General features: G+C 40.5%; 2 protein-coding genes across 12 annotated transcripts in view; one reads left to right on the top strand and one right to left on the bottom strand.

Moving 5' to 3' along the window:
- Positions 1–1,343: 1,343 nt before the first annotated feature.
- On the bottom strand, positions 1,344–8,926 carry LOC107499287 (phosphatidylinositol glycan anchor biosynthesis class P). Of its 2 annotated transcripts, none has more exons than XM_016123339.2 (5): positions 8,771–8,926; positions 8,169–8,272; positions 3,369–3,441; positions 2,517–2,635; positions 1,344–1,673 (listed from the first exon to the last, which is right to left on the bottom strand). In XM_016123339.2, exons 2-5 carry the CDS (start codon positions 8,248–8,250, stop codon positions 1,546–1,548), a joined length of 402 nt encoding a protein of 133 aa, XP_015978825.1. In that variant the 5' UTR covers positions 8,251–8,272; positions 8,771–8,926; the 3' UTR covers positions 1,344–1,545. The 2 variants fall into 2 exon arrangements, with proteins under 2 accessions (XP_015978825.1, XP_015978824.2); XM_016123338.2 differs by lacking the exon at positions 8,771–8,926 and adding an exon at positions 8,507–8,751.
- A 106-nt stretch (positions 8,927–9,032) lies between these two features.
- Positions 9,033–24,639, top strand: part of TTC3 (tetratricopeptide repeat domain 3) — a 99,809-nt gene continuing 84,202 nt past the window's right edge. For 3 of the 10 annotated variants that reach the window (XM_016123334.2, XM_016123333.2, XM_016123330.2), the window contains exons 1-7: positions 9,033–9,226; positions 20,156–20,310; positions 21,080–21,122; positions 21,436–21,586; positions 22,035–22,122; positions 22,998–23,051; positions 24,051–24,171. In XM_016123334.2, the coding sequence (XP_015978820.2) occupies positions 20,167–20,310; positions 21,080–21,122; positions 21,436–21,586; positions 22,035–22,122; positions 22,998–23,051; positions 24,051–24,171 (601 nt within the window). In that variant the 5' untranslated portion in view covers positions 9,033–9,226; positions 20,156–20,166. Of the gene's footprint in view, positions 9,227–15,273; positions 17,600–20,155; positions 20,311–21,079; positions 21,123–21,435; positions 21,587–22,034; positions 22,123–22,997; positions 23,052–24,045; positions 24,172–24,639 lie in introns of those variants that run through there. The other 7 variants (XM_016123332.2, XM_016123331.2, XM_036219777.1 and 4 more) reach the window with 7 other exon arrangements.

The raw sequence follows: 24,639 nt of genomic DNA, 5'->3' as shown, positions 1-24,639 counted from the left end.
TTGGTCTGCTTGCAAATTATACATGGTTTTTAAAAAACTCCTATCTAAGTTTCTTAACTTCACATCAGATACAGCCAGACATTAATAAGGCAGTGTCAAACTAACTCCTATACCAAACCTTCCAACTCCTTCAATTGTACTTCCCTGAATACTCTCTGACTCAGCATAAAGCATAACCATGTACTCAGTTCCTTAATCCTAAACACCTAGGAACGACACTTCCTCACAACTTCTTTCGGTAGCCTGCCCGCCCTGCAAACCCAGATCCATGTACCCAGTCAGTGAGCCGTGTCTCCAAGGAATGCTGCGAAGCCGTCCACCCCCTGCCCACTGCTGCCGCTCTGCAGTAAGCGGCAAGCGTTCTGCCTGGGCTGACGCGACAGCCTCCTGACTGGCTCACTGCTACGCGGTTTTTCTTTTTTTTTAGAGTCAAAATGAAAGTTTATTAGAAAAGGGGCAACACTCCAAAGGCTGAGCGTGGTCTCCTCTCAGATGCAGAGTGAGAAGGGCTAAGAGAGCGGAATGGCAGAGTGTGTGTGTGTGTGTGGGGGGGGCGGGGTCACTTCCACACTCTTGTCCTATCCCAACTCCCCCTCTCGAATCCGTCTTCCATCTACTAGCCAGGGGCTTTTTTTTTTTTTTTTTTTAGAATGTTTGCTCTTCATCTGTGCAATGGGTGCGCCAGTGGCTCTTTAAAATCACAAATGGGTGACATAGCACCTGTCCTTAAAGCCTGCCAGCTGCTCAGTATCCAAAATGCCGCAAACTCATCACACTGACACTTAAATCCAGTTTGCTACATTGGCCTACCAGGCCCTTCACAGTCAGGGCTGGGCCTCCCCAGGCTCACCCCAGCCACAAGCCCTTGGCAGTTTGCTCGAGGACCCCTGCTGGCCTTCGGTCCTTAGGACATACAGAGCTTCTTGCTCCCTGAAGGTCTGTGCTCTAGCTGCTTTGTATTTTGAAATTTACTGTCTCTCCAATCTTGACATGACTGGCTCCTGTTTTTGCTGATTAAATCTCAGCCTCAACTGCCTCTCACTGAGCAGCCTTGGTCTATCTCCCTCTGCCTCTAAGATGTAGGCTCATTGCTTCATCCTCAGTGCCTAGAAAAATACCTGGAACGTGGCAAGTAATTGATATATTCGTTCGTGTCTTAGACATGAACTGATGGCAAAAACACATATGTCGATGTATCCCTCCCCTAAATTTAAGAGTCCAAATTCTAAGCCTCTAAGAATACACAGCAGGAAGGACATGATTGCCCTTTGAAAGTGACCACGTGAATGACTCCCTGGAGGGACTTCTTGCTTCTGCTGATACTTATGTTTTACAAAGTCTGCTTTATGTTAACGCACTGCTTTATTTATTCTGTCCATAAATAACTAATATTTGAGAACATTTATAACATAAATAAAACTTAATAAGACAAGTTCAACTTACACTTTTTAAAGTATTTCAAGAGTGAGTATTCATAAGAGAGATAATTATGGTCAAACTGTTATGTCAAAAACTTGTAATGTTTGATGTTAGTCTACATACAATTCATTTGGTGTAAAGTTCATTGGCTGCAAGAAAGAACATTTGGTTCACTTCGCTGATAGAAATATCCCTTAATGCTGGGATGGCCTCTTCTTGGTATTTCTTCTGTTGTTGATTTTTAGCATAGTTATCTGTAAAAAGGGGACAAAAGGCTTTGTTCACCCAATTTTGTCCACAGTCTCTGTGGTGTATAAAGACCCACCACATAACTTATGAAGCTAATGTTCGGATAATGACAAATACCACATTTAAATATAATTAAAAGATGACCTGAATTATTTTTTTAGGAGAAACTTTCCCCTCTGTGCACAAATTGTCTATCTGCTGTAGTTCAAGAATGCAAAGAATTCCAGTAGGTTATCAGAAAAGAAATATAAAAAGACTATAACTGATTTTCAAAATACATTTTCCAGGCTCATGAAAAAAGGCTTTTGAAAAGTTAAAAAACCATTCCAGGGAATGTAAAATATACTTTACTTCCTAGAATCTAAGCAAGCTTAAGAATCTAATTTTATTTTAATTTTTAGACTTGAAAGTAACTTAAAAAATAAAAAAAGAACTGCAAATACATGCTGTGGCTTGTCTATCCACTTACTTGGCGTCAGGTGTACAGTGATCCTGCGGATACCTGCTCCCCCCACCCCCTGCAACAAGGCCCGCATGGACCTCTGCCATCCCTTGATCAATGCTGCCTATTTAGGATAAAAGAAGTTTCTCTCAGGTAGTTGTTGAAGAACACACTGTACACCTATGGTGTTTATGGACATACACCTGTTTATTAAGAGCTATAAACAGCATATTCCTCAGAACTTACTTTCCCCATATAAACATTCCCTTTGCATTAATTTCTCCCAGGATCTTTTTACCATGCTGATGTGTGTCACTTATTGCAGGTTACTCTTGGTTGCTTTTCTTCATAAACACACTAATGCCCACTCGCTGTCCCCCAGCACTCTCCTTTGATGTGAATTTACCTGTGATTGTATGAATGGAGTTGAGTGGCGAGGTACTCATCATGTTGATTCCAAACAGAAGCACATACCCGATGACTATAGTAATGAGGAGGTAGACAGGCAATGCGACTGCCCAGTACCTGTGAAAGAGGACATCAGAGTAGAAAACAGATTTCCCAACAAGTTCTAATTCCTAAGAGTCCATCACTAAGTTAACGTAACTTTTGAAATTTAATTTTAATTAAAGCAACCCATGTACATAAAAGACAGTCGAATAATTCCACAAGGCCTGTAATAAACTCCTGCCTTCTGTAGGGGAGGGTCGGGTTGGTCTCCCTGGTTTGGGGACTGAGGATGACAACTGGAGGGTCTAATGCTCTTTAAACATTGTTTTCAGCCCAATCCAGAATTACCATATTAAAGAGATATCTGGTACCTCCAAGTGCCAAGCCTTTCTGGCATTCTAGGGCACCAGTACTATTGCTGGTGGCCCTACTTCAGCAATATGGAGAAAAGGGAAACCAAGTCGGTTAACACTTAGCTGTTTGTAATCTACTTCCCCAAATTTCGCTGGTACTTCTTACCTGCTATCCCATTATTTGTTCCTGTGGGTTTACACCTTAAAATTTTTTTTCTATAAGGTTACTTTAGCAAGATGGGAGTCAACAGAGATAAATGTGTGTTTACCCCATCATCTTTAATTAGGGATTTATCAATAGTGAGCATTAAAAAGCTTTAAATTTCTATATGGCTATGCCTTTATGTATCTTAGAAGAATAAATATTTAAGATTTGGGTAGCGTAAAGAAAAATCTGATTCTTCAAGATAGTATTAACATACTCTTATTTTATTTAAACAATATATTAAACTTACTTTTGAGGCCAATAGGTTAAGCCTAAGGAGTTTAGCCAAGATTCAGGAACAAAAGCCCACACGAGATACAGCACTATACAAGAGGGAGAAAAAAAGGTCAGTAAGGCATACAGCTCCTGCTGAGGTTCGGATGTGACAAAAAGCTCTGTGAAGCATCCCTGATCCACTCAGAAATGATGTCTCCTTCCTTCCAGTTATTCTAGCTCCTTATTTGTATCATTCTTATAACAGTTATCACAATGACCTTGTAGTAGACATCTTTTTATAGTGGTAACAAAAATAACAAAACTTACCATAAAATTTAACCATTTTTAAGTGTCTAGTTTGGTAGTGTTAAGTATATTCACACCGCTGTGAAACAGATCTCTAGAACTTTTCCATCCTGCAGATTTAAAAGCTAATAACTATTAAACAACTCCTCTTTTTCTCCATTAGCCAATTTTTAAAAAAAGTCTTTAACTCTCACACTATATTTTAAGTAATTTAAGGGCAGAAATCATGCCTTAGCAATTCTTGTAATCCTTACAGCACTTAGCGATTTGCTTTATGCATAGTAGGTGTTCAACACTTTATCCTGCAAGGTTGAAATAATTATAGACATTTAACAGCTTAAAGATGAATTTATCTAGCCTTGCTCTGATCCACTACACGTTGGGTTTCTGCCTTATCTCCCAAAACACATCTTATTTCCTCAGTCCAAGTCCCTGGCACCCTTTACTGTTGTCCCCGTGTAAGAACGACGGTGCACCTCTGAGCATTTACTGAGGGGTAAGCACACTTCTAAGCTCTTCACCTACATTATTTCACTTAATCCTCAAGACAACCCTACGCACAGGAGAAAATGGAATCTTAGAAATGTTACATCACTTGCCCACAGTAAGTGGCAGAGACAAATTTCAAACTACCTATAGCATTGCTGATGTAAACATGTATTACAAAATTCTGTATGTCAGAAGTGTGAGATACAAAAGTGAATCCAAAAGAGATGGCTTCTGCCCTGCACGAGCTTAAAATCTAGCAGGGAATAGAGATGAATAATATTTTCGCTACACTGTGCTAAATGCTAATGTGCGAGTAATAAAACATGATACAGGAGGACCAAGGAAGGACCTGAGCCCACACTGTGGTGATGAAGTTAATGTTGATGGTCAGGAAAAATTTCCTAGAGGAAGTGACTAGACTGGAGCCTAAAGGACAAATATGGGGTTAGCTGAATTAAAAATGTTTATGGATGGGCCTGTAGAAGAAAGGAAGGAAGGAAAGAAGGAAGGAAATAAGAGAAAATAGCATTCCCTGCCGTGATCCATGAAGGGAACAAGAGAGATCTGGTGTGGCTAGATGGCAGATGGAGAGGGTTGCAAGCAACTGGCTTAAAACTTGAGTTTTTAAGGTTAATAAAATACAAATTGTGAGGAAACAAATGTAAATTCATAAATGGAAATAATTAAATGAATAACCATTTATCAAACATCTACTATATGCCAGGCACTATGTGAAGGTCAAGAGTATACAGAAAAATAAGACATGGTCCATATCCTCACAAATTAGTACACCTTTGACCCTTTTGAGGTATGTGCTATTGTTATTCCTAATCCACAGAAGAAAAAGTTGAGACTCGGGGAATTTAACTTGCCCAAGACCTCACGGCTAAAAGCGACTGTGCTGGAACATGAACCCATGTAGTGTGTTCACAGCATGCTTTCCGGCAGAGGCAAGAGCATTAACAGAAACACGGAGGTGAGAAGTGTGATGCATTTGGGCGAAACTCTCAGCAGTTTAGAGTGGCTGGGACATGAAGCACAAGGCTGTGACTGCTGAGAAATAAAGCTTGAAAAAACAGATGCCAGATAATGAAAAATCTTGTAAAAGAACATGGACTTTATGCTCTAGGCAATGGGGACAACTGGATATTCCACTTTTTTTTTTTTTTTTTTTTAACTTCAAAGATAAAGCAAACTACAAAGAGAAGTAACCATGTACACTCCAACCAGAGGTTTTAAGTAGGGGAGTTCTGGCGTGCATCTCAAGTGAGTCACCGTGATGGGGGCGTGTGGAATGTGTCTGCCTCGGCAGAGGCCAGAGGCCAGAGGCGGTGCAGGCCCGTGGGATTCAGCAGCGAGTGGGGATGAATGAGTTGTGGGGAGGGGAAGTACAAGTAAGAACGACCCCAGGTTTCCAGAGTGAGCGCCCAGCAACTCCAGCCCTAAAGAAAGAGAATACCTGAGCGTTTTCCACACAGCGATGGGTGCTCTTGCAAAAATATTAATCTGACCGAACCACTTCGCTGCTCACTTTTCAGTCCCTTAGGATAAAATCTGAACTCCTTACCAGGGTTTGCAAGGACACCAATGACCTGGTTCCTGTCTCCTCTCCAGCATAATTCTGGCGCACTGTGCTCCAGTCCGCATCTCAAGGCCGCTGCAGTTAGTATTGAGTACCGTCTGCCTGGAATGCTCTTCCCTTGGTTCTTTATAAACGGATAGTTCCTGCTCCTGCTTCCTGTCTTAGCTCAAATCTTATTTTAAGAGAAGCTTTCCCCAATAACTTGCTATTGCAGCTCTGTCCCACCCACCACCATCTCATTTTTATCATTTCCCCTTATTTCCTTCAAGGCTATTATCATTTTCTGTAGTTACTGTTATGGATGGAATGCTTGTGTCCTTCTGGAGTTGATATGGTGAGGCCCTAATTTCCACTGAGCAGGTATCTGAAGGTGGGCCTTTGGGAGGAAGGGAGGTTATTAGGTCATGAAGGTGGAGCCCCATGATGGGATTAGTGCCCTTTTAAGAAAAGGAAGAGACCAGAGCTCACTCACCCTCTCTGTATTATGTGAGGGCACAGTAAGAAGGTGGCTGTCTGCAAGCCAGGAAGAGAGACTTCACCAAGAACCCAACCAGGCAGGCACCCTGATCTTGCACCTCCCAGATTCCAAACTGAGAAAAACATGTCTATTGTTCAAGTCACCCAGTCTATGGTATTTCGTTATAGCAGCCTGAGCAGACTAAGACAATCACCTCATTTTTAAATGACGACTATCTCAATGTAGAGAACCACGTAACCCTCCTGTACCCGCCACCTAGCTTTACTGTAACTGCAGGGGACTGACCTCTGAACTCCTTTATCCCATTACTTTCTGCCTCACTTTCTCAGGCTTCAACCTTACTGACCTCCGCTGTTCCTCGAATCCACAGGCATGCTTCTTCTGAAGGGTTTCCACACTGGCTAGTCCCTGTCTGGAAGGCTCCTTGCCACAGATTGCCACATGGCTCTCTCTTTTCACGTCTGTGCTTAATCATCATCTCAGTGAGGCACTTCAGGACTGCTGTATTTAAAACAGCAGCCTCCTCCTCATCTTCCTTTCTTGCTGAATTTCTCCCCCTGGTATGTGTTATCGTCTGACATTGTATATGATTTACTTATTTATCTAGTAGGGCTTTCTTGACCCACTAGAATGAACACTCTATGAAAGCAGATTTTTGACTGTTCACTCTTCTTTTGCCTATAGCAGTGCTTGGCACATAGTAAGCACTCAAAAATTTGTTGAATTAATTTTTGTCAAGTATTACTGGATTTAGGTCTTAAAGTCACTGCTTTTATATAATTGTGTGGTTTCCAATCCATCAAATACACTATGGAACAGGCATTTACAAAAAAGATGACGTTGCTGGAAATAACTGCAAACATTTATTAAGTATTAGTGTTTCTATGCATTGTTTTAAGTGCTTTACATAAATTATGGCAGTTAATCCTCACAACAGCCATAAGAGGCAGCAAAATGAAGCCAATCCAGTACCTGGGTTCAAATTCCGGCTCTATCATTTAATGGCTGTGTGACCTTGGGCACATTACTTAAATACCAATGTGCCTCAGTATTCTCATCTGTAAAATGAGGACAATACAATACCTACCTCACAAGATCGTCTTGTGAATAAGCACTGAAAAACACTATCAGATGAAGAATGTGAAGGTTCAGATTGGTTAACAGTCCCAGACCACACAGCTAATCTATGGAAGAGTCAGGATTTGAACTCAATTTATGACTTCACAGACTTCCCTCCCAATGGCTTGGCAGGCCACACTGAAGTAGTTAAAGTTCAGAGGCACTACCACAACCCCACCTCCCCAGTTTCCGCAAAATTCCAAGAAATTGGATCGTGGGCACTCAATTTTCTCCCTTGTTTTCCTTGTAATTCTCAAATCCTTTTGGGGAGAGACCCGGGCCTACTGTGTAACTCTGGGTATTCTTGTCCTAGTGGGCATCGGTTTCCTCACCTGTACAAAGGGATCTTATGGAGACCCAATGAGGTCCAGAATGTGAAGCCACCTGACTCTAGCCAGATTCCCTTCACCCCCTAGCTCCCATATGCTGCACTGGAGTCACGCCAAATCACTCACTTCCAAAGCCTTCATTCATGCCTTCCTTCTTCTAGCTGGGAAGAAAGCCAATCTCCCACTTTGATTTCATGTCTTTCCACTGGGCTCCTTCCTACGACATTTAATATATTGCTAATTGTAGATTTACTTGTCTGTCTTGTCCATAAGACCAAGACCACAGAGACTGGCTTTTATTCACTTTGCAATCCCGTCCGGTGCTGTATATTTAAGATGAACTCTTTTAGGCTAGTATCTGGCATATAGAACACCCTGAACAAACATGGTTCCCTTTAGATTTTCTTTAAAAAGAAATATAGGTAGAAGGAATCACAGTTCATGTGGGCATATTCTAAGAACGAATGCAATAATTTCCTTGTTCTTGAACACCAGCAAAAGGCCGTGGCCATACATCAGGAAAGTACTTACTGAAGCCAAATTGGGAGCTTAAGAAAAGAACAAAGCCATAAATCGCTCTTTCTGGCAATGGCGACGGTGAATTTTCCACCATTTTCCCTGTGGTTTTAGACAATCTGTGGGGAAGAAACACAATCACCCGTCAGCGAGGTACTCCCCCTCATCACGGGCCTGTGATAACCTCATCGCTTGGCTACGGGCACAGACTCTGCGGTATTTTTCCCAGAGCCTAGAGCACTGCGAACTGCCATCCAGCGCACACACTTCCAAACACAACACGCCCGCTCGCACACCAGCCCCCAAACTTCGCGTGCACGCGCACACGAGCGCTCACGCCAGCGCGCGCACACCCTGCAGTGGCGGCGAGGGGATGGCTGCGAAGGGACAGAGGCGCCTCCATCTCTGCAGGCTTCGCCTCCCTGCGGGAAGGGCAGGGCAGGTCGGCGGACTAGGCCCGGGCGGCCTCTTCAGGCCTGGGCCGGTCGCCCAGGACCAGCCTCTGCCTTCTCAGGGGTGCGGGGGCGCTTCTGTGTCTCATTCGAGGCTGAAAGGGGCGGCCCTCCACCCGGAGTCCTTCTAGCGTCCACTTGGGCCCCTCCCAACAGCTCGACTACCTCAGCGCTGAGTCCCCTGCGCAAGCGCCGACCCTGGAGCCGCAGGGGGGCGAGAGAGGAAAAAACCGAGCGAAACGCCGAGTGGAGACGACGCCCCCCGCCCGGGCGCAGGCGCACGGCGACCCTCGTCCGGCCGGGGCTCGCGAGCGCGGGGGCCGGCGGGATCGTTCGCGAGCCGCCGCGGCGCGGGGGGCGGGGCGGCGCGACTGCGCATGTGCGCCGGGGCCCACGTGACGCCCTGCCGCCCGCGCCGCCGCCCGCTCCCGCCCGCCCGCCCGCTGGCAGACGTGGAGGGCCCCAGGCGACGGCGCCGGCCCGCGTCCGAGGCTCGCGGGCGGCGGGCCCGGGTGAGTGCACACCTGGCGCGCGGCAGGGCTCCTGGATGTGACATCTTGTCGCGCTGCAGCCGAGATGCCCGGGGAGAGAGGCCCTCCACACCCCCTCCGTGGGTGTGTGGTGAGTGTGGATGTGTGTGCGTCTCCTGTGGTGCCCGCGGTGTGTCAGCGTGGGTCGGGATGCCCTCGCGCTAGGGGGTGTGGCCGCCTTTGTCGGCCTCAGTGGGTGTGTCCCCTTTGTCCGGTGTCCCCCTCGTGCAGGCGTGGGCCCCTCGGGGGTCTGTGCGAGGGTCGGGGGTAGCCCCTTTGTGTGCGGCTTCCCTAGCCGCTCGCACATTCTGGTCTTGTGGGTGACAGCCCTGCTAGGCGAGGGGTCTCCCGGCCCGAGCGCACGGGCACGCGCCCGCGTGTCGTCTCCTGGCCCCTTTGTGTCCGTGCGGGTTCTTCCTGGAGACAGTATGGGCGTCCCCGGCCCACGTGGGTGGCCCCCACTTCTTGTCACTACCCCTCTCCGAGGTGTGCGCGTCCCCAGCGCGCGTGGCCGCGTCTCCCGCAGTCGTGACCTTCGCCTGGAGCGTCGCCCGCCCGGGTGGGCGTCCTCGGGTGTCGCCGCGCGCGCGCCCGGTCTGAGTCCTGTCGAGTACGTGATCTGCTGTGTGCGGGTTTTCGCTCGCGAACGTCCTCTCGTGTTTTGTGCCCTACGTGTGCGCCACCTGTTTTCGTGGGAATGGTAGCCGAGTCCAGAGGCGGCGCCTCGGCTCCCTGAGGAGGAAAGCGCGAGGCGACATTCAGCCAGCGCCCGCCCCTCCCCCGCGCCCCTTCGGAGCATCCTCGCTCGCCTGAGGCTGATGGGGACGGGGGACGGGGGACCGCGGCGCGTCTGGCCAGCTGCTGCGTAGCGTTTACTACGCCAGGTGCGGCCTGTCGAGCCAGGTTGCTCATAAGGGGTGGGGGGCAAGAACCACATATCGAGCCCCGAGGCGTAGGTGAATTTGGGCTGGCACCAGTGCGGCACCCTAGGGGCACCCTAGCCACCGAGAGACGCCTTCCGAAATCCGCGCACACGCCGGCCGCGCGATAGGTTCAAGCCGACCCTGGCGTTCTCGGTCATACCTAACGGTTCATGTAGTGTTTTATGGCGTTCACCAGAATTATGTTTTGATTTGCCCAACATCCTGACAAGGGAAACCAGACTTTTTCCAGGTTTTACTCCTCCCCTGGGAGCAGTTTCCTCATAGTTACAGCTCTGGTTAGGGCGTTTTTTATTACTAGAAATTAGCACTGCAGTCTAAGGGAAAGGGGATTTATTATAAGGACACATAGGGAAAGAAACTGCTAACCCATTAGGGACGCAGCTACTACTCCTCTTGCTCAAAGGTTCGTGCTTTGCGCGCAAGCTGCGATTTGGTGCCTGTTTCTCTGTTCATTTGCTCAATTTTCTTATTCTTGCTTAATTTTACTTTATTTTTAAATTTCTGGAATGTTTCATATGTACAGTAAAGAGGGGGGCATCTAACCCATGATTCAGATTTACAGATGTAAATATTTTGCCAAATTTACTTCAGATCCTTTAAAAAATAAAATAAAAATTGCAGTTAATGGGAGGTGTTCTCCATTCCTCCCCCTCCTTTCTTGGAGGTAGCCACGGTGTTCAGGTTTGTGCATATTTTATACTTGGATCGTGGTGAATCCATAAACAATAATAGAGTGCTGTTTCTTAAACTTCATTGGTATGAAACGATGTGTCCTTTTGCAACTTGCTTTTTTTGATCAGCATTACATTTTGAGATTTATATACAAATAAATTGGATAATTGTGTTATCTTTGGTTCATTCATTTCAATTGCTGGTATAGAATTCCATTGTATGAATATACCATAATTTATCCATCTCCCTATTGATGAACTTTGAAGTTGTTTCTGGTTTTTGACTCTAAAAACAATCCTGCAATAAACATCTTTGTACTTGTCTGCTTGTGCACACATTTGGAAGTTTCTCTAGGAAATATACCTAGTAGTAGAATTGGTTGGTAGTAGGATATGTGCATGTTCAACTTAACCAAATATCACAGAAGCTCTCACAGTGGTTGTACTAATTTTCACTCTCACTGGTATTGAGGATGCCCATTTCTTCACATCCTTGCTAACAGTTTATGTTAGACTTTTACATTTTTGCCTTCTCTTTACTGACCAGCTTTCTTATAACTTTAGCTTGCTGCTTAATTTGGCTTCTGCTCTAGCTGGTGTGTCAGACTGTGGGTTTATCTGTCATAGCTAATGGGCTCAGTCCTTATCTCGTTCGGTCCTCATAAGATTAATTCCATTTATTTTGTACTTAATGTATGTCAGATCCTGTGATTGATATAAAGATAGTAATTTTCACAGTATATATGCCTCTAGTGGCAGGTGAGGTGATTTAAATAAATGTTTTTCATATGTGAACGGTTTTTTGAAATCTTTTTTCTCTTTAATGTAATATTTAATAGTCAATATATATGTAATATATGTACATATATGTAATATATATGCAAGTTGTGAAACAAAGCAATTAAACACCTGTCATGTCAGTCCACCACTCAATCCAAGGATAAAAATGACCTGTAGTGAATGTACTCACCTTCAGTTATTACTGTCCTGACTTGTGTCATCCCTTGCTTTTTAAGAATAATTTTATCAGTTGTTTACATCCCTCAACAATGTACTGTATGATTTCTCTTGTTTTTGAGTTAAAAAGGAAGTACTGGATACAGTTTTCTGGGACTCATTTCATTCAATGTTATGTTTCTAAGAGTTACTGATCATTGGGTATAGATGTGTCATTAGTTTTCTCTGCTGTGTAATATTCCACAGGTGAATATAACACAGCGTATGTATTCTTATGTTGATGGACATTTTGGTTCTTTCTAGGTTTTGCTATTAAGAGTCTTGTACATATTCTTGGTACACAGTTGCAAGAATTTCTCTAATTTTAACACTGGATATATGATCTCCAGAAGAATAATGAATTTTTTTAGGGAGTACTTGAGCATAAGGGATATTAGTAAATCAATTTATAGAACCTTAAATTCTGAGTGTACTTCTAAAATTGGTAATGCCTGAGGCCTTCTGTTTCTACTTTCCCACCATCCCTTTAACAGTGGCACTCCTACGTTAGATAAGGAAGGCATACCTCTCACTCACATGGAATCTTACTAGGGCATTGCCCCAAGTAGAAAAACTCCACAGAAAACAAAGGGATAATTTAAAATACAGCGTACAGTGTTATAGAAAGCCTCTTTTAATCTAAGCACTTTCCATCTTAAGAGTTGCTTTTCCAAAAATTTTTACTTTTTATGTTTAATTATCAGCATATATAGTTATTTTTTATTATATTGGTGCTATAATAATTATAACAATTTAAACAAATGATATGTCAGTTTTATTTTAAAATGTCACTATGATACTCCAGAAATTCATCTTTTGCAATTATTTAAACTTAGGCTGAAATTTTTAGGTGTTTATTTAAAGTGTAAAGAGTATGTAATTTTTAAAAGCATTTTGGTGGTTTGTAAGTAAAAAAAGCTTTGGAGTACCACTGTGGTAAGCTATTTGCTAGAAGTAGAGTTGCTGGAGTATGAAGTATGAACGTTCAACTTCATAAAATGATACCAAATTGTTTTCTGAAGTGGTCGTACCAGCTTATATTTAGGTCAGTAGTTTTGTCAATTTATATGCTGTGATGAGCAGTGTGTAGAAGGTACAATTGACCTATATCCTCACCAACACTTGTTATCTGCAGACTTCTTAATATTTGCGAAATGGGTTTGAAATGATGCCTCCTCGTGGTTTTAATTTTCATTTCTTTGATTGTTAAATAGTTTGAGCATCTTTCATATATTTATGAAGCGTCTGCTTTCCTTTTCTGAAATACCTGGTCATATCTTATACCCATTTTTCTTTTGGATTGTCTTTTAAAACTAATAAACTGGTAACACGGACTCTTTATTATATGCACTGTAAATATATTCTTCCAGTTCATGGCCTTTCACTTTTTATGGTGTGTTCTGGTGAACATAAATTTTTATTTCTAATGTAATCTAACTGGAAATTTCTTCTAGCCCCTGGCTTATAAAGACATTCTGGGTTGTTTTGTTTGTTTGTTTGTTTGTTTTTTAAGTTTTAAAATGCCTTTCAGATTTAAGTTCATACTTCATTTGGGATTGAATTTTGTGTATGGTGTGAGGCAGTGATGAGGCACCTTCACTCCTCCGCCCCCAACAAGGCTGCAGTTGTCCTCATACCTGCTGAATGACCAGACCCTCTGTTCCCCAGTCATCTGCTGAACCACCTCTTTATGTGTGTAGCTTCTGTATGCATGGGTTTGTTCCTGGCTCACCTTTCTGTGCCACTTGTCCATCTCTGTTGATGCCGCACTATCACAATTATTAATGCTATAGCTTTACCAGAAATCTTGATATCAGGACTTGAGTCTCAGCTGTTCCTGGACCTTTGTTCTTGTTTTAAGAATCAACTTGTCACGTGACATGAAATCTCTGAAAATTAATTGGAATCGATTGAATCGATTTGGGGGAGAGTTGAAATCTTTTAAGATTTTTTTAACCTTCCTGTCTGAGAATGTGGTATGTATTTCCATATATTTAGGTTTTAATGTCTTTTAATATAGTTTTGTAATTTTCTCCATACAGATCTAACACTTTTAAATGTTGATTCTGATGTATCTAATAGTTTTGTCGCTATTGTAAATAGGGTTGTTTAAGATTCTGTTCTCTGTTTATTGTTAGTAAATAGAAGTTTAATGGATTTTTTTATATTGATCTTTAGTGATCCATTTGATAAACTTCTATTATTTCTATATCTTTTTTGTAATTCTTCTGGATTTCTATGTGGATAATTATATCATTTGCAAATAGTGATAAAATTGGATTAAATTTTGGCCTAACTAGTTCTTTCTATTATATTTTTGTTTTTTAGTTCATTGATATCTTTTTTTTTATAATTTGGTTCTCAATTATTTCCTCTTAAATTTTTTTTTTGTCTTAATATGCTGGAATGCTTTTAGATCTATGTTAAATGGAAGTGATAATGGTTTTTCATTAGAAGAGATTATATTGGGCATACATTTCTCGTTCATGATTTTAAAGGGAGTGTTTCCATTAAAAATAATGATTGTTATGAATTTATGTTGATTATTAAATTAGAGGAGTTTTTGTAATTTTGTCACATGCTTTTCTTTATTTATTGAGAATATCTTGTGGTTTTTCTCCTTTAGTCTGTTGAATGTAATGGATTCCAATTAATACATTTTAAAATTCTTAATTACATTCTTTCCTGAGATAAACCCAAATAGATCTTGGTGAATTGTCTTTTTTGTGAGTTACTGGATTGAGTTTGCTAATATTTTACTTAGAATTTTTGTATCTGTTTATAAACGAAATCACCTCTCATTTTTCTTTCTTAATCATCTAGTCTGATTTTAGTATTAAGGTTACACATGCCTTATCCTAGTTAGAGAGTATGTTCTCTTTTTCACTATGTTGTGACCCTTTCCATGCCTAATTTCGCTTGTTGCCCTTAGGATTTGTTTTGTCTATACCTTTCTTTTGGTGATAATTTACTTGAAATATTCTTTTTCTCCCTTTTAGTGTTACTTTTTTTTAAAAAAAATCTACATTTTAGGTGTCTTGTAAAGAACGCGATGCTGGATTTTTCTTTTAATCCAGTCAGACAATTTATGTTTTTTATTTGATATTTTTAAGAAGTTAGTTGGTCTCTTAGTGATTAACAGTTTTTATCTAAAATTATTTTTATTTTATCCTTCTTGAGAGATTATTTTGAGGGGTATACAGTTCTAGGTTGATGTGTATTTTCTGTTTGCGTAGTGAAGATATTTTACATGCAAAGCCTGCTGCTAGTTTTATTTATACTTTTTTGAAAAAAATATTCTTTTTCCTTTGGCTACACTGGATTTTCTGTCTTTGATATTATGACATTTCACTTCTAAGTCTAGCTGGAGATTACTTTTTATTTATCCTCTTTCGAATACACGTGTTTCCTGATTTTGAATTTTGTTTTTCATGAGATCTAGAAGATTCTATGTTTTTAAAATATTATCTCTTTGATTTTATCTTTTCTGACATTTAACTGGATGTATATGTTTTAAACTATTTCCAGATCACTTTTTATTTTTCATATATTTCATTTCCTTGACTTTATCAGAATTTTTGATGTTGGTTAATTTCTTCAGGCACATCTTATGGTTCACCAATTTTCTCTTCAAACCTTTTTTTTCTATACTTTCAACAACTGTATTTTAAACTTCTAAAGTTTCACTTGGTTCTTTTTTAGATATGCCCAGTCAACATCATAGTCTAATGTTGCTTATTTTTTTCAATCTATGGGTATTCTTTAGACTATGTCTGGCCGTCCCAATGTCTGATGTCCTTTGAGGTCTAAAGCTATTGCTTGTTTTTTTCTGTTGTCTCTCCGTCATGGTGAGTTGTCACCTCTTGTGCTTGGTGATGTCTTATGAACTTCTGTTTGATTGATTTTTCTCTTTGGTAATCTCGAGAGTCTAATTAGGGGCCCTTTCTTTCTCATAGGATTTGTGTCAGCTTTGGCTGGGCTCAAGGAGCTTCATGGGACTGCTCTTCAGTTCCTTCATTTTACTTCTGGTCCAGGGCTCAATGTCCTGATCTCACTACTGTTCTTGGTATTATTATATTACTTGTAGCTCTTAACTGCACGTTTAGTTCTAGCTAGAGGTTTGTTACTTTTGAGGGGAAGGAAGGATGGCTTTCAATGTTCCCTATTTCTATGAACTCAGCAAAATGAAAAAATTTTTACGTCTAGGATCCATTTTGTTTTGCAAAGAGTCCCCCATTAGTTCATCATAATTTATGAGATTAAAAGTCATTTACTTTAACATTTAATTTTAGTAATATGTTTTAGTTTGTATTAGGAAAAAAAGTCCTGTCTCAATAAACATAGGATTTCTTGGTGATATCACATTTTTTATTCAAACAAGTTTACATGAAAGTTAAAAGTTGAGTTATTCTAAAGAAAAATGTTAAATAACAGTACAGGTGACAAGAGGATCTGGCAGTTTTCTGCCTGGGGGAATGTCATTAAAAAATTGGGGAAACACTGAGCTAGGAAACCTGGATGAGTAGGGCACAGCCTACCCTCTGGACCCATAGTGAACCTACAGAGATAAACCTGTGAAGACCAAATCGTGTGAACACTGCTGTCAAAAGATATGGGCAGGGTGCTCTGGGCTTACAGAGAAGGGATGCAGAAATAAACTTGGTGGTGGCAGGAAGATCAGGAAACTCTTCCTGGACTCCAGTATGAAGGACTGGTAGGTATTAGGCCGTTGCAGGATAAGGTTTAAGAGTGCAAGCAGTTGAATGACTGGCTTGTAAGTTGAGTGTCAGAGCGACTGGAGACAAAAACAGGAAAAGGATCATAGAGGTCTTCTATGCTCTAGTATGGAGTTTGGACTTTATTCTGAAGATGAAGAGAAGCTATTGAATGATTTTAAGCACTAAAATGTTATGATGAACGTTTTAGAGGATGCCAAGATTGAAGGCAAGTCACTAGTTAGGAGACTGCTCGTTCATTTAGTTCAGAGGAGAAGAGATGAAGCTACAACTAAGGTTGTGGCAGTGGGCGTGAAAGGGTGTGTGTGTGCTAATTTGAGATTTCTTAGGGGAGTAGACATGACAGGATTTTGTGGAGAGTTGCACAGAAATGTTGAGAGAGACTGGGGCATCTAGATTGACCCCCAGTTTCCAGTTTGGGTAACCAGGTGACATTACAGAGCAGTTAACCGATTACATACAGAAAGAGGAAAGAACTTAATTTCCTTTGTTTTGAGGAAAAAGATGTTTGTTTTTGAACTTAACTGAATTTGAGAGGCGTGTAGGACATCTTGGTCAAGATCCAGTAGCCATTGACTGGGAGGGTCCAGAAGTCATGAGATGGAACTCAGCCTGGAGAAATTGGGAGTCTTCAGCATTTGACATTTTAGCTGTTGTGTGCTATAGTGCAGTATGATAATCTGAAGAGGTACATAGGTAAACGCTTACAATTTTTTGAATTGTTAGGAATTTAATGTGTGTAAAAACATAAATTGTACATCAAACCTATGATATTGTGGATGTTATCACTTATGCCAAGTGAAGCCAGTAAAAGAAAAATATCAAGTAAATAAAAATACATGTGATATGTGGAAATGGCAAAAATCATGGTGAAGCACTGCAAATGATGGAGGGTCAGAAAGTGCTCTTTTAAAAGCCATGGGTGTGCGGATAAGGTCACCCAAGGAGAGAGTAAGTGTGAAAAGAAAAGAGTTGACATTTGGGTGGCGGGGAATGGAGATGAAGAGCCCATGGAGACTGAGGAAGAGCAGCCAGAAGAATAGGAGGACCAGGAGAAGATGGTCTTTGGAGTCCAGATGAAGAGTTCTGAGGAGGAGGAAGTGGTCAACAGCGTCAAGTAAGTTGTAAGCTGAAAAGTGCTGTTTGGACTTAGCAATTAAAGGTAGACCATTTAGCTGGAAGCATCGAAGCAGTGGATTTTAAAAAATACTTATCTGATCTTAATGTTAATGTTAGCTGATGTTTATAGCATTATCTATACGCCATGTACTGTTCTAAGCACTTTAAATATGTTAACTGATTAATCAGGTAGGTAGTACTGCTCTCTTCATTTGACACGTGAGGAAATTGAAGCACAGAGAGGTTAAGTTATTTGACTGAGATCACACGCTCAGGGAGTGGGGAGCCCAGGCTCAGGCCCAGGTAGTCTGGTTCCAGAGTCCGTGCTCTCAATCACTGTGCCATGGCACCTCTCTGCTTAAAACAAAATAGGAAATGAGAATTCCACCAGTGTTGTAATCACACTGTAGTTGGTGTAGGTGTGGCATTGGTGAGATCTGCCAGGCTGTTACATCACCATGGCCCAGTCTGCCGGTCGTGAGCACGGTAACTGTATTGTGATGTTGTAATCGATGCCATGATGGTGATGTGTAGGCTGTGACAGGCAATTCTTGGCTCTTCTGTATTTCTATTCAAAAAAATATTTGTAAGACAAGTGAGTTTAAAAGCATATATTACCCAGGATAGCATATGTTCCATATCAGATGCCATACTTTGGGTGCTAAAATGTGTTTGTCTTTTTCCAGTTATTGTTCACTTTTGGAGTTAAATTCTAAACTATGGAAATGTTGTTCATCAGGACAGGTTAGGTTCCAGACGTTACCTGTAATCAGTCTGTTGCGGAAGGTCACTGATGACCATACCGAAGTGGAAATCCAATTGTAGGAAACTGAAAGTAAAAGGGATGGGAATCGAGGATTTGCATAGGAGAAAAGGGAAGAAAAATTCTTTTTACTTTGTGGGATGCCCACGGCAGGAGATAGGGAGACAGGAACCGTAGGACTCTTGGTTGTGGTTGAGGAACTCAGAATTCAGGATTTGAAAACTGAGTTAGGCCTGGGCGGTGATCTGAGGTGTGTCCTTGGGAAGGAAGAGCCTAGGTGAGGTGGGCAGTGAAGGAGGTTGGTAAACTGCAAGGCTAGCGTCTTGAGGGCATCGTCTACATGGGCTTTAGTGTTCCTGGGATGATGCTAGAATATAGAGAAGTGAGGGGAACACTCTGAACTAGTTGCCAGTGCTGTTAAACATAACAACAACCAAGAGGTAACTAGGTGGCAGTGTCAAGGAAAAGTAGATATAGTAGTGTTTTAGAGGACAGACTGGAATCAGAGGACCTAGGTTTGACTCCTTCTTAACTTGATGACTTTGAGCAAATTACTTAATTTTACCAAAAATGTTCCCCATTTGTATGCTGATGATGGTAATTGGGCCTGAGAAGATTTGCTGTGAGGATAAATAAGATGCATGTACAACACTTGGTACAGCGTGTGATAAGTAGTGCAAATAGTTGGCTAGGAAGACTGTTCTTCACTTCTGATGTTGTGAAGTTTTCATACAACAAATTGGACAGAATGAGAAAGATTAATTAAAGAAACAGATTTGTGTTTCAAGAACTGGTGGTGGTCTTGCTTAGGGAAAAAAGTTGGTTTGTCCTAACGATAGTGGGACAACATTGGTGAAGTGAAAAGCTGTAAAAAATGATGTTAATGATGGCGCTGTGATGACAGGAAAAGCTGTTCCTCGGGCAAGAATTAGGAAGAAAATGCATTTTTCAGTGATATTTAGGTTGTGTAGCTTTTCTCTGATAGCTATAAATCTTTATTTAACTTTCTTCAGGAAAAAAAACCTTAGTCTGAAACTCCAGCCCTAATTCCTCTTTTCCCCCATGGAAGTAATTATTTTTCAAACGCTGTGGTAACGTGGGGGTTTTTGCCAGCTTTGCAGTCTCGCAGTGCTGACTGCATTAGGAGCAGCGACTGTTAGGAAGACGGAAGGCCTGGATGCGGCCGTGGGGAATTAGGAGATTGACAGACTCACGCTGTACCACTTCAGCTCTGCCCCTTTGCTCAGGACAGACACACACCGAGGGATGCACAGGAGAATGTGAGCGGTTGATAGGAAATTTTCCTCTATGCAGTCAGGTTTTAGTTCCTGCCAGGAGGTTGAGAATGCAGCAGGGTGTAGGTATAGGGGAAAAGTATTTCACGGGATACAGTAAAAGCAAATGTGTAAAAGGGCAGCTGTGGAAAGATGTCTTTTGATCATTCAGCAAACACTTGAGGGCTTACCATGTGCTCGGCACATTCAGAGATGAATGAGATTCCTTTAATTATCCTCCATCTAAAGGAGACGTGTAAACTGATAAATTCAGAGTAGATATGGGGACTCTGGACCTGAGGAAAGAAAAAATAAAATAAATTAATATTTGAAGAGAGTCAGGGGGAAAGGATTACAGAATGAGAATACTTTCAGAGCTCAGTGTTCCTTTTGGAATTATTTCCTTGGGGCATAAATTCCAAGTGTTTTTCTAAAATGCTCTAGAAGCCAGGAGAACTGCTTCTCAGAGAATCTTAGGTGATTTGATTACTGATTCGAGTTTGTGCTGTTTCTTTAGCATGGTGCACCATGGACGACTTTGCCTTGGGAGATTTCAGTGTAGACGATTATGCCTTGTTAGAAGATTGCCCGGATGTGGACAATTGTGTTTTTGCTCCTGAATTTGTGTCTAATGATTATGTTCGTGTGACTCAACTTTATTGTGATGGAGTGGTAAGTAGATTTGTTAACTTTTTGGTTTTTATTTTGTGTCTGCCTTCTTAAAGGTTTTTTTAAATTGAGGTATAACTGACTTATAGCATTATATAGTTTCAGGTGTACAACATGATTCAATATATGTATATATTGTGAAATCACCATAAAATCTAGTTAACATCCATTACTAATTAGTATCCATTACCACACAGTTACTAATTTTTTCTCGTGATGAGAATTTTTAAGATTTACTTTGTAAAAAAATTATTTTCAGTTACAGTTGAAATTCAATATACTTTTATAGTTGTTTCAGGTGTCTAGCATAGTAGTGACACATTTATGTAACTTATGAAGTGAGCCCCTGGATTAGTCTAGCACCTACCTGACACCATACGTAGTTATTGCAATATCATCGACTGTAATTTCTGTGCTGTATTTCACATCCATGGGACTCTTTGTAACTTCCAGTTTGTACTTCTTAATCCCTTCATGTTTTCACCCTAGGATTTCTTAAAGGTGTTTAATTTAGAGCGCTCCGAGTAAAGATGTTGAGTGTTGTGTGAGGTTTTGTAGGGAGGTATTCATGCTGCTGCAGAGGTGATTTCAGGAGGGAAAGCGAGCAGTCCCTCAACCACAAGAATGTGCAGTGTCACAGAGTGACCGATGGCGGGAGATTAGAAAAGCTCTCAGGGAGAGCCCGAGGCACTAATAATCCTTACATTAAGAATCAAGAATGTATTTTTGCATCTTACCAGACACAGATCAAATATATATTTTTTCCTTTTAGGGTCGGCAATATAAAGATTATGCCCGAAGTGAGAGGAATTTAGGTGAGTGAGTACATTGGTATTTTAATTTTAATTTGTTGAAAGACTGTATCAAGGGAAGTTCATTTATTCATATCAACATGACTGACATACCTCTTAAAAGTTTATTCTTACTGTTTTTCACTAGAAACCAAAACCTTTGTTAAAATAACATTTTAGCTAACTCTGAAATATTCTTAATATCTAACAGGTTAAAATATTTCATCCATGCATTTCTTACCATTTCATATCCATTTTTGCTTTTTCCTTATTAACGGTATTGATTTGTTCCAAAATGAGGCACAAAATATTAATTTGAAACTTTTTTTTAATTAAGAATTTGACATTTGCAATATGTGGTGTAGTAAGCCAATTTCTGTCCTGCGAGATTACTGTGATGCCATTAAAATATACATCTTCTGGCCACTTCTGTTTCAACATCAGCATAGTTCGATGATATCACGGTTGCATCCCTGCGTGGAAGCCACGTAAGTTGTTACGTGTTTCTCATTTTGTATGGACAGTAGTAAGCCCATACTGAGGGATCCCAGGTACAACGAAAGGCTTGTTCAACTTGGCTATTGTTGAATGAGCAGAAAAAGTTGATACTTGGGATTCAGGTAAGAATGAATCATCATGGTAATATTATATATAACGAATGAAATTCTGAAGAGAATTAGATGGTAAATTTGAAACTGAGAAAGGAAAAATGAATATGTTTGTTCAATGATGTCAATGTTGTAGTACACAAGAAAGGAAAAGGTATAGTATTTTTGTCCACTTAAACAACTTAACTGTTACGTGGAGTACAGAAACAGAAACTTATTTTTCGAATAGTTATAAATTGAGGTGTAACATGTAACATGTTAAGTATGAAGTTCAAGAATTTTTACATATTGAGAACCTGATCTTTTAAAAAATAAATTTGTCTTTAAGCAATTCTCATTCTTGTGAGATAAGTTTGAAGAAGTTACAACATCTTGAGCTAATGGAAGATATTGTGGATTTGGCAAAGAAAGTTGTGGTAAGTGGTAGAAAATGGCTACCCCCCTCTTATTTAAAGATTATAAATAAGTACATGGTGTCAGGCCCGTGTTACTAAGTTGTGACAATTAACGGGTAATGGTCTTAGTTTGGGGTAACATAAAATTATTCCGTTGTCCATGATTTTGTGCTCTGTGTTTGAGAGATCAGGTAGATGGCTGTTTTTGTGGTTCTCATATGACATGATAAGAACCAGCACTGCTTATTATCATTAAAAAGATAGAAATTAGAATTCGTTACAAATGAAAGTGTGCTCCTGGTTTGCAGAAGCCTTTCTCACAGGTTCTGAAAGTGATGAGTTCTATCTTGGAACAGAAAATCATGCCGCTGTCCCCAGCACTACAACAAATATTTTTTCTGTGGGGTAGTCTTTATCATGTCGTATTTGAGGAGATGCCCTTCACTCCTGGAGGGTTTTTATTTCTTTTTCTTGAGAGCCATTTGGTAATTTTTCTTATTTCAGTTGATTATGGAGCCAAGTGTTTTTCTTGGTATTATTATCATTGCAAACTTAAATTTAGAAAGGGTATTCTGATGTTTATTTCCTGGTGGTAATCCTTTGCCAATAACTTATATCAGCCAATGTATTCTTATTAAAAATCTATGTATAATTAAGTTTAAAATTCATACATCTACAAGTTACACTAAGTCATTTTTTCATTAGAATCCAATGTAAATATTTCTGGATTCTTGTTTTAGGGTCAGTAAGAGGTAAATTTGGCATGAAAGTGCCTGTGGGAAGTGGACTGCTATGTATATATGTATTCCTCAAATGTAGGATTTTCTAGTGCACTGTAAAATTCAAGTATAATTGACTGAATAAGGAGAAAAATGTGTTCTTGTTTTGTTTTACAGAATGATTCATTCTTTATCGGAGGCTTGCTGAGAATTGGTTATAAAATAGAAAATGTAAGTATTAAACCGAGGAGCCCTGCACAGCCCCCGTGAGTGAATGGCGGGCATCTCACTGCTCATTGCCCACGTGCTGGGTCCACGTTGTCAGTGCCTTATGTGCTGTTTTTGGTAGTGTTGTTTTCTGTATGTTGCTCTTTGTTTTGGGAGTTTGCATCATTTTCATTTTCCCCCCATATGTGTAGTGTAGTTTGAGCCTCTTTTACAAGTTGATTCTTTTTTCAGTTTTTGATTATTTACTTACCTGGCGTATGTTCTCCCAAATGAAGTTATAGGTCCCTGGTATGAACATGTTTTGATATATAATTACTAGATAATCTCCAGATACAATGATAAACCAGTTTTTAATGCTATTGGTAACATTAACTTCTTCATGTTTCCCTTAAGCCTGGCACCAGCATTGTTAACACCACTGTTTAATTAATTTCTGAAGTCATTTCAGACACTAGAAGTACAGATAAAGTTTCTATAAACTCGACCCTTTGTGAAGATCTTCGCATTGAGCGCTCGCTTATCCGCCCAGCCACGCCCTCCACTTGTTATCTCTTCATTTTTCTGTGTGCCACAGACCATTTAAAATACGTAGTCCCTTTGGTGAACCTTAATCTATATGTTTAATCTGGGATCAGGAGGGAAGTCCTAGTTTAGATGAGATCTGAGACCCCACGTTCTCCTTGTATTATTGTACTCTTCTGCTGTCTAGGGCTGCCTCTGGCCAGGTCGTAGACCTCAGCTTCCAGGTCTATAACATGTAGAAGCATATCGAGCTCTGAGGGTAGCACAGGGTGACCTGAAGATGCAACATACACGAGTCCATGGTATCTGTGAACTTGTATGTTGGGGTCCAGCTATTCTAGATTCTGTGCTAAAGTAATGGAAATAGGTGGTTGTATAAGATTTGTATTAAGAATCCGAAATACTGTATAAAGTGATAATGCCACATGTACTTTTCTAATTAATGCCCAAATCATACTCTGCATTCCTCTTTTGAAACAGAAAATCTTGGCAATGGAAGAAGCTTTGAATTGGGTGAAATACACAGGCGATGTAACAATTCTCCCTAAGTTAGGAGGAGTCGACAATTGTTGGTCTATGTTAAGTATTTTTTTTACTGAATGTAAGTATAAATGCTTTAAATACTTATTTTTTAACAATATTATTTGGGAAAATGGAATATGTAATTATGTGATTTTTTATTTATCTTAGGATTAAAAAAAATGTTTTTCTCATAAGAGAAAAGCTCGCATAAGGCAACTTTAACCTTGTAGTTAGTTTTATATTCTGTATTTCCTGTCTTAATGGTTTCTGTGATAATACTTTTAATAATTTTACCGAAGAAAGCAACCTCGACTGGGGCTCATGTATTCTCATTCATTCAAGACATAAGTAGTAGACTTAAGATTATAATTTTACAAATGATTCTTATTTTTATGTATGTTGAAACTGCCTTATGTGTATTTTTTGTGGAATACTTTTTGGTAAAGTATTTGAATGTCAGTGATATTCTTAGATAGTGTTATAGGAATCTTGAAATGGAATATTTGGCTTTTTAGTAGATGATGACTGATAATTTGCTACCTCCAGT

This window comes from Rousettus aegyptiacus, unplaced genomic scaffold (genome assembly GCF_014176215.1).
Source record: "Rousettus aegyptiacus isolate mRouAeg1 unplaced genomic scaffold, mRouAeg1.p scaffold_m13_p_4, whole genome shotgun sequence".
Lineage (NCBI taxonomy): Eukaryota > Metazoa > Chordata > Mammalia > Chiroptera > Pteropodidae > Rousettus > Rousettus aegyptiacus.
Note: the sequence above shows the minus strand (reverse complement) of the source record. Positions and strands in the feature narration are given on the sequence as shown.

Bases quoted from the DNA above. Each gene is read 5' to 3' on its own strand.
- LOC107499287 (XM_016123338.2), bottom strand. From the start codon at position 8,556: ATGGAGGCGCCTCTGTCCCTTCGCAGCCATCCCCTCGCCGCCACTGCA. The intron at 8,273-8,506 runs GTGTGCGCGCGC...TCTTCCCCACAG, and splicing joins CCCCTCGCCGCCACTGCAGG to ATTGTCTAAAACCACAGGGA. The intron at 1,674-2,516 runs GTAAATTCACAT...CCCTTTTTACAG, and splicing joins CTCCATTCATACAATCACAG to ATAACTATGCTAAAAATCAA.